At 36.4% G+C, this 15813-nt stretch overlaps 1 protein-coding gene across 2 annotated transcripts in view; it reads left to right on the forward strand.

Annotated features, from left to right (window-relative positions):
* The first annotated feature begins 291 nt into the window (after nucleotides 1-291).
* LOC149779988 (zinc finger protein 423-like) overlaps nucleotides 292-15813 on the forward strand; it is a 92065-nt gene continuing 76543 nt past the window's right edge. The window contains exons 1-3 of one of the 2 annotated variants that reach the window (XM_089936713.1): nucleotides 292-868; nucleotides 13659-13718; nucleotides 14443-14634. In XM_089936713.1, the coding sequence (XP_089792839.1) occupies nucleotides 829-868; nucleotides 13659-13718; nucleotides 14443-14634 (292 nt within the window). In that variant the 5' untranslated portion in view covers nucleotides 292-828. Of the gene's footprint in view, nucleotides 869-13658; nucleotides 13719-13975; nucleotides 14109-14442; nucleotides 14635-15813 lie in introns of those variants that run through there. The other variant, XM_089936714.1, reaches the window with a different exon arrangement.

Consider the following 15813-nt stretch of genomic DNA (forward strand, 5'->3'; position numbering starts at 1 on the left):
CTGTAACATGTGTAACATGGTACATTAATGTATACACATACACACATATATGTACATGCATGCACTACCTTATTCAACAGTAACTATTTCAGTCTTACCATTGTTTTTGTGGCTGAACGTCATCGATGTTTTTAACTGAAAAATCGAAGACATCATGGACTGTTCCTTCTAGACCCTCGACCACCACTCGATCATTAGCCGACCCTCCCCCCTCGTGTGCATCACAGCATTGCATGCACTGAATTCCCAATTTATTTACATTTTATAGAATCAGCGCGACTAGGAGATGATTAAGTTTGCCTTCCCACTGGGCCTAGTCGCTGAATTCGAACAGAACTCGCCATGAGCTGGGTCCCCAGGGAGGAAACTTTTCTCCCATATTTTATTCCTGTACGCTTCCTGTCGCTTAGGATGAAAATACCAGTTATAATTACCCTTTAGAGACCTATGAAAAATGCTTCTTTCCGTACAATAGCTTGGCGCACAATTGCAAATTGCTTTCTCTTGATTGAACGTTGCTGGGTTGAAAGCCTCAGTCCCAGCGGGACGCTCCCCGGGGGGTAGTTCCGCCGCCGAGCCAATTCAATATGCAGGCAGTGACGTAGGGAAGGCCTCGTGCTGCGCTCGTGTTTCGCCGGAATAAAACTGAGAAATAACCTATGTAAATGCAGTATAGGTCGGGAAAGATTTCACTTCAAAAGCGAAGTGAAATCTTTGGGTCTTTATATCGCATGGATAATTGTGAAGGCGACATATAGCTTGTCAAACAAAGTTTAGTGTAATCTACCACACCTGCCGGCTGTATCAGAAATACATGTATGACGGGATATGTCGCGGAGGAAGCAAGCGCGACCGCGCTCATGTAAAAGTGAGTATGCATCTACGTTTTTTAAATGTATATATTTACACAGAAACTTTACATTTTGGTTTGAAGTTTTTATTTTGTGAACATTACATCGCCAATATTGATTTATGAAAATCATTCTGGGTATTTTTGTTGATAAAGGTAAAAATTCTGAAAGTGCCCGAGAAATGTATGCTTCTCAAATGTTTAGAGAATGAATCGCTTGGTTCATAAGTACCTTTTTATAGCCAACATGTTATGTCATTTACAATACATTTCAATATTGTGCATGTGAAATGAAATCATCGCTATACGTGCAATAGCATGGCAGTATGTTATATAAACCATGAATGCTACAAGAGGTACATTCACATACTCATCATAAAGGTAAAACTAGAGAAATGTAGCTAAATATGGAATACGAATTTATGTTGACATTTTTAACCTGTACAGCTTTAATTCATATTGATATTTAATCCCATTTTTATCGAATTCTAAAGAACAGCTATTACTGCTACTGCTGCTGCTACTACTACTATTACTGCTACATCGCCTACACAAAATAATGGTTGAAATATTAAAAGTGACCCTTCCAAAAACAATAGCCATATAGATGCAATCCATGAATTACCTAAGTATGAGAATTAATGGTTTTTAATCAAGTTGACGCCGCTGGTTTGACTGTATTATGACTAAATGAATGACTAATTATTGGACATTTCGAACAAGAAAATAGTGCGATGGGCATTCATTGTGACCTTTGTCCGTGCACACGTATTTCGTGCACGTATATTTCGTTTTTGCGCGAGAAGTCAAGAATGAAATTCGACTTCGTATAGAGATTAACGGCATTTATTCCAACATTCACTCCAGCATGTTCGTCAAACTTTTATAAATTCATAACCTCCGGTTATGGCGGGGTGGGATGGGGTGGGGTGGGGTCGGGGTTTACGATCAGTTTGCACTTAATATTGTAACATTCTGAGACAGACAATAAGTGACAGTTATTGTCTAGTATCAGTGTTTCAAAATATCCTATACTGTACTTTATTGTCACGCATAAGTGCCATACCCGAGGTTAGACTGACATACGGACACTAGCTTTACTCCATTGTGTTATTTCTAACTTGTTTTTTTTAATGACCCATTTGAATACATAAGACGTTCTGCAGCAAAACTGAGTGTGCACATTATAAAAGTGAACATATTTCTCAGCACCTTTAACTGCATTATATCACAATAAAAAAAATGCCTTCTTGGCTTTTTCATCGAAATTTATTTATTAATTTATTAATCTATTACAAGATTTGAATTAGGCTCATCGATTATCGATATCTTATTTGTGCTTACCCCTTATCACTAGTAGTATTGACTTGTTATAAGAGAGAATGGACATTACCGAGAGAACAGTTGAAAAGGGAATTTTAACGAGAGTTACTTAGGGTGTACAAAAGCAATTTGTCAAATAAAAACGAACAAACTGACGAAAGATGTTATCATCGGTCTAAGTACGATGGCGCCCCTTCCTATTCGATAATGACGTCACTTTTCACTTGATGTATTTTCTTGTATTGACTTGACCTGTATACCGCTTCGTATACACCCAATGACATCACGATATGTCCATCAGTGTGTACTCCTACACTAATCGATTAGGAGTGAATGATGACTACATCTATCTACTTATGTCTCAGTCTATTTGTCCACCCGTTCGACCGTCTCTGTGTGTGTGTCTCTTCATTCATGGTTCAGACGATGAATTTGTTCAAACCATGGCTTGAATTTCTTGAGCTCACTGGAAACTATGAAACTTGGCCGGTTGAAGTCGATGTAATGGAAAACAATCTTGGTTTCAGCCGCATTAATTTAGTCTAACAGCTGGTCAATAGCTTAAGGTTTATGATGCTGAGTTTTGTCAGTAAAACGAATAAATAAATGACTTCTGTAATTATGGGAAATTTGAAACAGTGTAAAATAATGCATGCAGTATGACGATTATTAATACAAGTTGTAGTAGTCGTAGTGGTATATCTCTGATGTATACTTCCAAATCAACTTAGCGCATTATGTACCTTGATAAAATTGGACGAACCCTGGAGATTGTTGGTCATAGGATACACAGTCGCGGTCTCCACCGTCAATGTGAGAGTGGTAGGGATCCCATCTGTCATTCTAAAACAGTCGGGGTCCCCACCGTTTAAGAAAGATGCGTTCTTCCCACAATAATCTCTCCTTGACGATAGCAAATGCTTTTATAAAAATAACGAAAGGAATCAAGCAAAGGTCCAAAAAATGTTGCATAATTTGTCTCTTTATCACCATATATATGTATATATGCGTGCACACCTGTATGTATGTATATATGCGTACATACCTGTATATAAATATATCTGCGTGCATACGTGTATGTATGTATATATACGTGCATACCTGTATGTATGTATATATGTAGATCTGTAAAAAGTCTCGTCTGATAATCCGAAACAAAATTCAGCATCTTTCACTTAAAATATTAATTTTCCAAGAATTTTAAAAAGATGACGAGACGCTTAACATCACGCGGTTCCACTTCATTAACCTCCCCATTGTTGATAAATGGAAGGCATGTTGTTGTTTTTTAGTCCGAAATTTCGTACAGCCACTGTAACAACGTATCCTTGTTTTGTTTTTTTTTTTAGCCTAAAATTCATACAACCACTGTAACAACGTATCATGAGACGATAAAATTTGGTGAGTGTTCCAAAACCGGCTCCTCGCACATTGCTTTTCAGTACAGTACCCTTATTATTTTTTTAGATATGGTTGGCGAACTGAGTCACGACTTTTATTAACCGTTTAAGTTACAATATGTATGTATGTAGGTAGGTAGGTAGGAAGGTAGGAAGGTACGTACGTACGTGCTACATGTGTGCGGCATGATGCTCCAGTGCTAGACGTCACTATAAATTGCCACCCATTGCGATACGGCAGATGATCGTCTCAATAAATACAAATGCAATAGCTCAGCGATATGTCCAAGCAAAACTTTGCAAAAATTGGTCTCATTTCACAGTAAGGAGCTTGTTTTACAGACGATTGTCAATTCATATATACCATATATCGAATACGAGGAAATAAATACACGTAAATGGTATTTCCGATAAAGATTTTTTTTATACAAATGAACGAATAAGAGAACTTTAAATAAAAAAAGGTGCGAAAAGTTCATAATTCATTATATTTTTATGTATTTGTGTTACGAATCAGGAAAATGCAAGATATTGAAATTTATTACTTACTGTTCAATAAGGAGTCTAAATTTATCAAAAAATAGCGGACATTAGAATCGCGAAAGTTTGTATGAAATGGCCAATAAAATTTGATACCTTTTTTGTTTCCATTCTTATTAAGTATCTAATGTAAAATATAATTAGTAACATTTTTAATTGGATCGGGTTAGGGAGTGTGGGAGGAGGGAGTGGGGTATGGGACGATGCACACATTCTGACTGAGTTTACGGCATATTTACTGAGACTGATTTAAATATGACTGAGTTTGGCAGAGGACGTTAGCACCTTTTTAAAAATAGATTTCTTATAAGGGAAACGTTTAACAGAAACATAAAATTGTGCAACACTGATGCGTGCCGTGTACCTTTTGTAGGAACAGTTACACTAAATCCATCATACTCAAATGCCAATTTAATATATAAAAAAGAAACATACTTCCAATCAGTTATACTGAATCCATCATGGGTGTAATCCATTTGGATAATATAAATACTTCCAGTGAGTTATTTCTTAGGCGGTCATATTTATAAGGTGATCATAAATAAAATGAATACGTTTGTCTGACAGTCTAGTTTGTTTATCATTGATCACACGGTTTCGATTGAAAATCTGAGTGAACGTTTTGCTCCAGCCAGTCATTTTAACATGCAAGACTATCTTTTGAAATGATGCGACCGTGAAATTTAGGCGCCAAGGCTACATGCAGCGAATTACGATTCACTGCAAAGAAGCGGTGCATGACGCAACCATAATATTACAACACTGACACTAAAGTGACAGGCGACTGACGGTTGTTTCCATAGCTTACAAACGCTGTTTGAAAATGTATCAGTCACTGTCTCCAGATATGTAAAAAACCATATTTAGCTCATGTTTCTGCGGATTTACAAGAGTAAAAATGAAATTACAAAAAAGAATCCTTCTCACTTTTATAAATCAACATCTTTTTTAACAAAAAAAGGGCAGTCGTCTGCATATCTTTCGAACATGCACCCTATGGGTCGCATGTCGGTCACACTTACCGCCGAGACCATTTGTTTACGTCCTTCAGAATAATGTATCTGATGTTGAACATATTTATCCACTTTTATATTATAACTCTTTTAATATCTTTTTAGTAGGAACTGTTTTGGTGGTTTATTTTTTATTGGTTTTTGTTAAAAAATTTCTTCTATATAGTAAAAACGCTAAATAATCTAAAATTTCAAGCATGCGCAAACATTTGTCGACAAGGTATGTGTACCTTTTAGATTCGGAATTGGATACAACAAATAAAGTTGGGAATTTGTAGTTCGATCTTCCTTTGTATGCAGTATGTGTCTTGAGGATCGCCACATGCCTCTAGGTTGCTATGCTGTGCTCCAGAGTGTAAGGTTTGCTTGATTCTATTAATTCGAAAGGTTAATCAATAAAAATACTGTCAAACGTGTTCCCATGGCGGGTCCTTGCCGCACCTGTCTGCTATTCGCACTGAATATTTTAGTAATAATAGGCCAGATTCAGTTCAAACCTCTTTTTACTGTCCCCCGCTGTGAGTTATACACAGTCGAGGTCAGCCGCGCGCTAACGGATATATCCCTCTTCGTCTCCAGCAGAGAGCTCCCGGGACGTTCCACGAAGGTTAGTGTGCCAGGGAGTTAGGCTCTATATGAGGGGGTACATAAGGAAAGAAATTTCAAGAAACTCCGTTTACTATTATTGGAGATGGATTGTTGATACATAAACGATAGTATCAGTCCAGGTACTGTTAGAAATTGAAATTAAATAGGACATGGCTCTGGAGAAGTAAACCAGTCTGCTGTATATTCCTAACAACTCGTCTGCTGTATATTCCTAACAACTAATCAATTTTCAGATTTTTTTCTTAATAATTATTGTTAAAATAGGACAGAAAATGAATAAAACTCTCGGCATTCGCAGTTCTATTTTCATTAAATGAATAAAACACATAACATAAATCGACTTAGATCTCATATTTTACTTCTCTCTCTCTCTCTCTTTCTCGTAAAGGAAAAACCACATGGAAACACGTAGAATGAGACAGGAAAAATAAGCTGGACAAAAACTTTTAACGTTAACAATGGTATAATCAAAATTAACAATGGTATAGTCTAAATTAACAATGGCATAGTCTAAATTAATAATGGCATAGACTAAATTAAATTCAGTTGGGCCGGTACTACATTTCAGACCATTCACATGGGTAAAATAAATTCCACGAGAGGAGTGTATCGGAATATATATATATATATATATATATATATATATATATATATATATATATATATATATATATATATATATATATATATAGTGTGTGTGTGTGTGTGTGTGTGTGTGTGTGTGAGAGAGAGAGAGAGAGAGAGAGAGGTAGGTTTATTTCCACCGTGATACTAAGAGCATAAGCAGTCATGCAAGTAGTCCAGAATGGGGAGCGGAACAGTTAGTGGAATTTGAGAAAAGAAAATGTTAAACTTGAAACACTTGCCAACAAAGCTGTGTACGGTGCACATCCAGGATAGAAATAAGCGAGAACATTTATACCGTCATGTAAACATGGATATTCAGCATGGAAATAAGCGAGAACATTTTTACCGTCATGTAAACATGGATATTCAGCATGGAAATAAGCGAGAACATTTTTACCGTCATGTAAACATGAACATCCAGGACGAAAATAAGCGAGAACATTGATACCAGCATGGAAATAAGCGAGAACATTTATACCGTCATGAAAATATGAACATCCAGGATGGAAATAAGCGAGAACATTTATACCGTCATGAAAATATGACATTTAGGATGGAAATAAGCGAGAACATTGATACCGTCATGAAAATATGACATTTAGGATGGAAATAAGCGAGGACATTGATACCGTCATGTAAATATGAACATCGAAGACAGAACTAAGCTACAACGTTGATACCGTCGTGAAAATATGGACATTGACATTCATCATGGAAATAAGCGAGAACATTTATACCGTCAAGTAAATATGGACATTCAGCATGGAAATAAGGGAGAACATTGATACCGTCATGTAAATGTGAGCATCCATCATGGTAATAAGCGAGAACGTTTTTACAGTCATGTAAGTATGAACATTTAGGTTGGAAATAAGGGAGAACATTGATACCGTCATGTAGATATGACATTTAGGATGGAAATAAGCGAGAACATTTACACCGTCATGTAAATATGAACATCCAGGACGGAAATAAGCTATAACATTGATACCGTCATGTAAATATTGATTAAGACTTGATTATTATTCTGTACCTTGAAGCTGTAAAATCTTCTTTCGGATTAAAGTGCACAAGCTGACATCTGTACGCTCAGGGAATACATTTTAAATAAATATAATAGTTGTATAAAACACATTAGATATCAGCATGGTGCACGGTCACACTTTTCTCCGATACCTTTTCCACATGGGAGCAACGGTTGTGATACACAGAAGATTCAAATACAAACAGGATATCTAAGTTTTTTAGTAGATTTACTGAAATATTTACTCCTGAAATGGAAAGATTGTATTTTCACTCGTGACAAAACAATGTCTCCACTTCCCTCGTGAAATATTTCCATATAACTACTTCCAAAACAAACAAACATAGAGTTTCTTATATATATATATATATATATATATATATATATATATATATATATATATATATATATATATATATATATATCTTTGAAAGCAAAAGCCGTTGACTTACATGGATTTTCTGTATTCATTGCCGGTGCGATTAACAGCAGCAATTTTACATCAGTAGAATGAACGTAAATATTACAATAATTCTGGGACAGCGATGTTTAAAAACTTTAGCATATGACATGCTTCAGTTTCTGTAGTTTGTCAAAATAATGACTGTATTCGTTTGAAAACGAAGAGAATTTTTATTTTTGTTAAAACATCTCGTGCATTGATTTATGCTGTTGGGTAATGCAGAAACATCACAGCTCGGTCGTATCAGAAGGACTTTAGAACGTAATATCTTTAAAGAACAGGTTTTAATGATCGTGAATTCTCTAGTAAGGATCGTCATCCATTATATTATCTCTAAATTGTAGAGTGGTTTTTTGTGGTCCCGGAAATTTGCAGTCTAGTTCGGTAACAGACGCTGTATCAAATTTTGGATTGTCACTTAATTTTGATTTGCAATCAATACTAATCAACACCCGATTTATCAGACGTTTTTAAACACGTTTATGTAATGCGAGTTAAACTTGCTACTTTAAAATGTTTAATAGTATATTTAATCACGATTTTCTCCACTAAAATGTGTTTTGTCGTTTGTCATAGAGTATCAGAGGTATACGATACTGCATAGGTAACACGTACCAGCAGGTCATGTAAGTCCAGTCAATGACGGTTTCCATGATTCAGGTAGAAAACTAAGAGGCGTTTAGCTGTTTGGAGTTCGTTTTTCTTGGCATTTCTTTATGGCACTTGTGTTACGAGCCTATGCTCTTAAAGTAGTACCAGAAAAGAGTGAAAAACAAAAAAAATTTGTTAAAATTTAAGTAATAATTTATTTCCCCTGAATACAAAGTGAAAATGAGAGAAAAGAACTTACGATATTGCGAATTAAATCCCAAAATAATCCAAGAATTTTACACAAGTCCTAAAATATAAAGACCTGAATAAAACTAAGTATAAGTCCCGAAGATATCTAAAACTGAAGGCGATGACGTGTCTGTTTTAGCATATGGAATGCTGATGTGTCAGCAGTCTTTTGTTGAAAAACTGTAATATAATTCCATGTTTGAATATACTATAAATTCCAGTGAATGTCTTTATCCAAGAATCTTATCAGAACACTTGTATTTCCAGAAAAATAATAATCACTTGAATTCAATAATTTGAAGAAAATGACATTCAGCCAACTGGTCACAACATAATACAACTTGAAAGTGCTAGATTTTAAAGCACGAACGACCAAGTCCTCACAATTACAAGATTATATAGTCCCCAGGTCACAATTAGCATTTTCTAAACTAACCCATTGCCTAATGGAAAATAACCTTCTAGAATGATCCTGATGTTTACAAAATCAAAACCTTAACCAGTAAAATTCACTTAGGAAAATCCAAAACCCTGACCCAAATAATAATTTTAGCTATTTATTAGTTGATGGATTAAAATGAAATAAATAAAAAAGTCAATCAGGTCTAGCAGAAATAAACTCCGTTTTGGACAAGATCAAGTCCAGCATACAATGTTACATTACAATAACATGTAATGGAATCATTTTTTTTAAAACTAACAAGCAAGCAATTAAATTAAATATACATAACACACTACATTGATTGCTTAAATGCTCACTAGAGGGTCTACAGTTGACAGTTTAAGATCTGCACATTATGTTTTTGTGGGAGTGAGCGAGAGGGAGGGAGAGAGAGAGAGAAGTAGCAGTGAAAGAAGAAAATGAAATTATTCTAAATATGGAAATACAAGTTTGAAAAACATACATAAGGGCAAATATATTTCCTAAATGGGAACAGTTTTTCCAAAAGTGATATTGCCTCTGTGGAGATATCTTTTTTCCACTGATATATTTCGATATCTATCAGAAATATATAATTTGATCATTACTTGTAAGAACTGCTGAATTTACAGGACATTTCCAAAAAAAGAGTATAGACAAAATCAATAACAGACATATAAAAACATGCGCATAAGTTTTTATCAATGATCTGATACCAAAACCTACCAGTCTTCTTGTACTATGTTTATTGCACCTATACAATGATTGACGAGAGAAATATACAAATTTGATGGGGAGTACAGTCAGCTTCATCCGGAGATGAATAAAGTTTAGTCACAATATCAAAATGGTCCATGAGAAACTGGAAATTTTCCAGCTACTTTTCATCTTACAGACGGAATAAAACTGCCATAAAGCAATAACTTTAGTTCAAAACACTTTTTCTTAAAACATTTAAATGAAATATCTTGTAAGGTCATGGTGAATCGATTGTCAGTGCAGTACACGTGTCGTGATGACACAAGTCGCGTTTTTATGTTTGTGTGAAATAGTGCCGTAAAAGAAAATGTGATAAAAGCACACATTCTGATCAGTTATAATTGCAGTTTAAATAAATAATAATAAGCTGACATCCTTCACACGACGTGGCAACTGTCCTTGTTAATGACATCCCCTCACACGACGTGGAAACTGTCCTTGTTAATGACATCCCATCACACGACGTGGAAACTGTCCTTGTTAATGACATCCCATTACACGACGTGGAAACTGTCCTGTTAATGACATCCCCTCACACGACGTGGAAACTGTCCTTGTTAATGACATCCCTCACACGACGTGGCAACTGTCCTTGTTAATGACATCCCCTCACACGACGTGGCAACTGTCCTTGTTAATGACATCCCCTCACACTACGTGGAAACTGTCCTTGTTAATGACATCCCCTCACACGACGTGGAAACTGTCCTTGTTAATGACATCCCCTCACACGACGTGGCAACTGTCCTTGTTAATGACATCCCCTCACACACAACGTGGCAACTGTCCTTGTTAATGGCATCCCCTCACACTACGTGGAAACTGTCCTTGTTAATGACATCCCCTCACACGACGTGGCAACTGTCCTTGTTAATCTTAAATTTGGGGAAAATATCAGCTGAAGCGTTGTTATGATTCATAGCCAAGCACTGAATGGGTTTTGTGAAGAAATTCAAAGTCAGAAAATCCTAAATATGAAAATAAACCACTGATAAATATAGGATTTTACACGTTTTGAGTATGTATACATGATTAAACTGACTAAAACTGTAGATTTTCTTTTTATTATATATATTTAAGGCAACAATCGTCGATTTGCATGGTTTGTGTCTCCATTCTGTGCCAATGCGATTAGTAGCTGGATTACTACATCTACAAAAAGAAGTTCCGAAATTTACGATATTTATTTTGGACAGTGACCTTTCACAAAATTGAACTTGTACGATTAATGCTTCAGATTATGTAGTTTTTCAATTAATGCCTGTTTCCAAACGAAAATGAAGAGATGTTTATTTTTGCAAAGAACACCCATCAATACCCAATTCCTCCATCGTTTTTAAAAATAACTAAAATTGTGTTGATAGTTAGAATCGCTACATAAAAATCGTGTTGCTATATCTAACCAAACGTGTTCACTAAAAATGTGTACACTTGTCATAGAGCGTATAAGGCGAACGATTATTGTACGGGTGACATAGTATCAGATAGCAAGAGGCCATGTAAGTTCATTTCCTAATAATTTGCAGGATTCACGTGAAAAACTAAGTTTTAAAACTTTCTTGTTTATTTCAGGTATTTGTTTTTAAATGGAGCCTACTTACTGATTAAATAAATAAATACATATTATAGCTCTTCGGTCTTAAGAACTGTTCATCCTGAAGTGGGGGGGGGGGGGAGAAGAAAAATTAAATAGTGCTAAATGTGGAAATACAGATTTGAATAACATATATATGGGCAGATATATTTCCTAACTTAGAAAAGAAAGCAGCTCCAAAGGTGATATCGCTACTTTGGCGATAAAAGTAATACTGCCACTGGGGCGATATGACCTTTTTTTTGGCCATTGATATATTTCGGTATCAAGTTATGAAACATGTAATAAATCGAAGTATTATAGAAGCCAAATAAGAGTTAAACTAGTATTTTCCCATGAACACTCGTATTATATTTTTTGGTCGAAATAACGTGTGTTTTTTTTATCCTCTAAATGTATTTTTCATCTGAATTTTTTTAAGCTTTTTCTGCGTCCTTAATAAATGAAATTTGAAGTTTTGCCTCTAAAAAGTTGAGTTTTCCTCTCCAGATTACAAATATTTTATTTTTTCTGTGATCTTATTAAACTTCCATAAACTGTGGAAGGCTAACGTGATTACGTCTTTCAAGACGTAAGTATAATCATGGTTCGTTGTCCAGATTTTGCTCTCTCTCTCTCTCTCTGTCTCATAGATGCTGATACTCAGAAACATTTATTCAGGGACGGACTATAGCTTTTTAGTAAGGGAGAAGAGGGGAGAGATTTATTCAGGGACGGTCTATACCTTTCTAGTAAGGGAGAAGAGGGGAGATATTTATTCAGTGACGGACTATAGCTTTTTAGTAAGGGAGAAGAGGGGAGAGATTTATTTAGGGACGGACTATAGCTTTTCAGTAAGGGAGGAGAGGGGAGAGCCTGGGAATTTTCTTCATAGGCAGGAAATTTATTTTATTTTGCCCGTAAAAGGTTGTGCACCCTTATCATACACAATGGCAGCATTCTATGTGAAAAGTATTTATGTTAGGTAAATTTGTTTATAAGGAATACATGCATATGCGTTGACTGACTCCGACAAACACTGTATATGTAAGAATTATTAACGAGTTCCTCTCAGTCATGAATTTGAAAAGGGGTGAGGTGGAGCGGCTGTCGTTTCAGAGAACTATTACAAAATACTGTTTCAGTTGTTACGAATCTATAATCTAAGACTGAATAACAGAAGAAGCAAATCCTACAAGTCTAGCAAAATTCAACAAATCATTTAACTCTCTAAATTACAAAATAAAAATTTAAGAGGAACTTTCAGTATCGTGAGTTAACTCCTAAAGAATCCTAAATGTTCTATCACTAGTCCAAAAGTATAGAATGTTCCAAATGAATTCCAATCTTGAATGCGCTAATGTACCAGTAGCATTGAATGTGCCGATATGTTAACAGTTTTGATGCATGACAATGATATAATCCAGAATGTCTTAGAATTATTTCAAGATAATCCCAAACTAGTGTTTTAGTCAAAAATATCAATAAGCTCTTTTTAATCCACAAAATGAAACCGCAATCTATTCGGATTACCTCGGTTATTTCTATGACTAAATTGACCGTAGGCTTGAATGAGAAGTTGCAAATGAAAAATATACTTTGATGATTTGCAACTTGTTGGTCATTCTTTGTGTTGTAAACAGCCTAGATAATTCAGATGGCAACTATCAGCGTGCAGTGAAGGTTTGATCCGTAGGATTGACCCTAAAGTTCAGAATGTCACCGAAATCTCGGGTTAGGCAAAATCAGTTTATGTCTCGTATGGCAGACGTATTATGTTAATAGCTTTGAAATCTTAAGTGTGTACGTAGTACATGAAATGGGTAGATTTTAAGCAGTGGCGTCACTAGGGGGGTGCGGGGGGTGCGGACCGCACTGGGTGACACCATCTCAGAGGGGTGACACCAAAATGAAAAATTGCAAATTTTACAGAGCACACACTGCTCGGTCTAGTCGGATTTCATAAGCGGATAACCGATCATAGTTAAATACATGACTAGCAGGCACAGCAGTGGCGTCGCTAGGGAGATGCGGGGGGGGGGGGTACGGACTGCACCGGGTGACACCATCAGAGGGGGTGACACCAAAATGACATTACTAAGGATTCTGTATGGTCTGTTACGGAAGGAGGACCATGGGGGTGACACCATGAGCTACCGCACTGGGTGACACCAACCCGAGTGACGCCACTGATTTTAAGTATATTTGTCTTGCAGGAGAAGACGGTGATGAGGCCAGTTTAGAGGGCCAGGAAGAGGAACTCGAAGGGACTACTGGTTAGTATGGGACATATTTAATTCTTTAGTCCATCTATTTGGCTGGCTAAAATTTAAGTCAGAATCAAGATTGACAAGACAATTTTACTCTTTTTAAAGTATGGACGCATCTTGGTGAGGATCGATTTCTATGTTCACGAATCCGGACCCGAATAATGCTTGTTGGAAGTTCAGGTTCCTTTACGTAGAGCCTCCTGCTTAACTACATTTGGAAAACTTTGAAAATGGTTATTGGTCTTCTCCAGTGCATTGCAATGTGCGAGTCTGGCCTTCGCATCACGCATGCAGTAATGACGGGCATATCCTACGTCAGACGTTTTTCGGTACTTTGCATGTTGCGACTTTTAACCATGTTTTAGCAGGACCAAGCTTCACTAGTGTTGCTACAAGGTAAACATATGTCTGTATCTATCTAAAAACACGTCTCCATCAATCTATCAATCGGTCTGTCTGTCTGTCTGTCTGCCTGGCTGCCTGCCTGTCTGCCTGTCTGCATATGTATCTATCTATCTGTCTATCTATCTATCTATCTATCTACCAACCTATCTACCTACTCACCTGCCTACATACGAACGACAATCACCCAACAGAGGTGTGTTATGCATCATGTGATAGAACACAATGTTATTCCTTGTTTGTTATTTTAGATATAAATGTATGGAAACCGTTTACTTTGCAAGCTCTATTTCACAGTAAAAAACATGTTTCTTATTCATCTTTTCAGTTGCAAAATCACTGCGGCTATCAGCACAAGAAAACGTCGAAACTGGTGCAACGAAAACAAAAAACGTAGCAACTTGTGCGAAGGAAAATGACGAAATGCATACCGAAGCATTCCGATGCGAGACTTGTAGCGCCACCTTCGACAATCTTGTCCAATTTATGGATCATAGAAATCTGGAATGCGGCCTATCAGGTAAAATGCTATCATAGATTCACAACATAATGTTTTTACATATCGCACGCACTTCACTTTAAGCCAGGTTGTTTTCAGCCCTATCATCCACTTCTTTACCAATTTTGATATATCGCTCCGGTGGCCTAGTGGTCAAAGCGTCCGCCTCGGATCCGGGAGGTCGCGGGTTTGAACATCGGCTGAGTCATACCAAAGACTTGTAAAATATAGTACTAACAGCTTCCTCGCTAGGCGCTCAACATTAAAAGGTTAGTGTTAGGACTGGTCGGTCTGGTGTCTGGATAATGTGTCTTGGTGGGACATCATGCTACGTGTCTGCGGCATGACGCCCCAGTGCTAGACATCACTATAAACTGCCACACTGCAGACATCATAGCGATATGACTGAAAACATTGTTAAGGCTACTTTAAAAATCTCAATCACACACACACACACACACACACACACACACACACTAAGTTTGATAACGAACCCAGAGGTTAAAAGTGAACAAGAAGTTCATAAATGAAGCATATCATAAAATAAAATAAAATAAATCTGAAACCCTTATACAATTTTCACACGCGGATCGTTTTGTTTATACCTTCAACTGTTTACAGACAGCGTGCGTTTCCTATTTTGTTTTGTTTTTCATATCCGTCACGGTGGGAATCTTAAAACACATAATTGTTTAATCATCAATCATCGGTCAAAATGTAATAAAAATATTAAGTAAAATTTAAAGAGAGTTCTGCTATTTGTTAGATATTTCTATGTATTTATAAAGTCTAGTGAAACATAAGACAGGTACACTCCCCACATATACATAGATATACATATTTTCTCACATACACATATATACATATGCACACACACATTATGTGCGTGTGTGTATATATATATATATAACAATACATACGTACATACATACAACATACATACATGCATACGTACGTACCTGCGTGCGTGCGTACATATATGCATACACACATACAAAAACCTTTTTTTCTTCTTCAAAATACATCTCATGATACTCACTCCCCCCCCCCCGCCCCTATCTGTTCAGAACTACATTGTATGTGTTAGCACATTCCAGGGTTCAATTGAAGATATTATATTCGTGAATCTAACATTTAGTTCCAATCAAGCTTCAGAGAAATACTTGTCCTAATGAACGGTATTCTATACAGGAACATGTT

The sequence above is a fragment of the Sinohyriopsis cumingii genome, chromosome 16, assembly GCF_028554795.1.
Source record: "Sinohyriopsis cumingii isolate HCF-2022 chromosome 16, ASM2855479v2, whole genome shotgun sequence".
NCBI classification, from domain to species: domain Eukaryota; kingdom Metazoa; phylum Mollusca; class Bivalvia; order Unionida; family Unionidae; genus Sinohyriopsis; species Sinohyriopsis cumingii.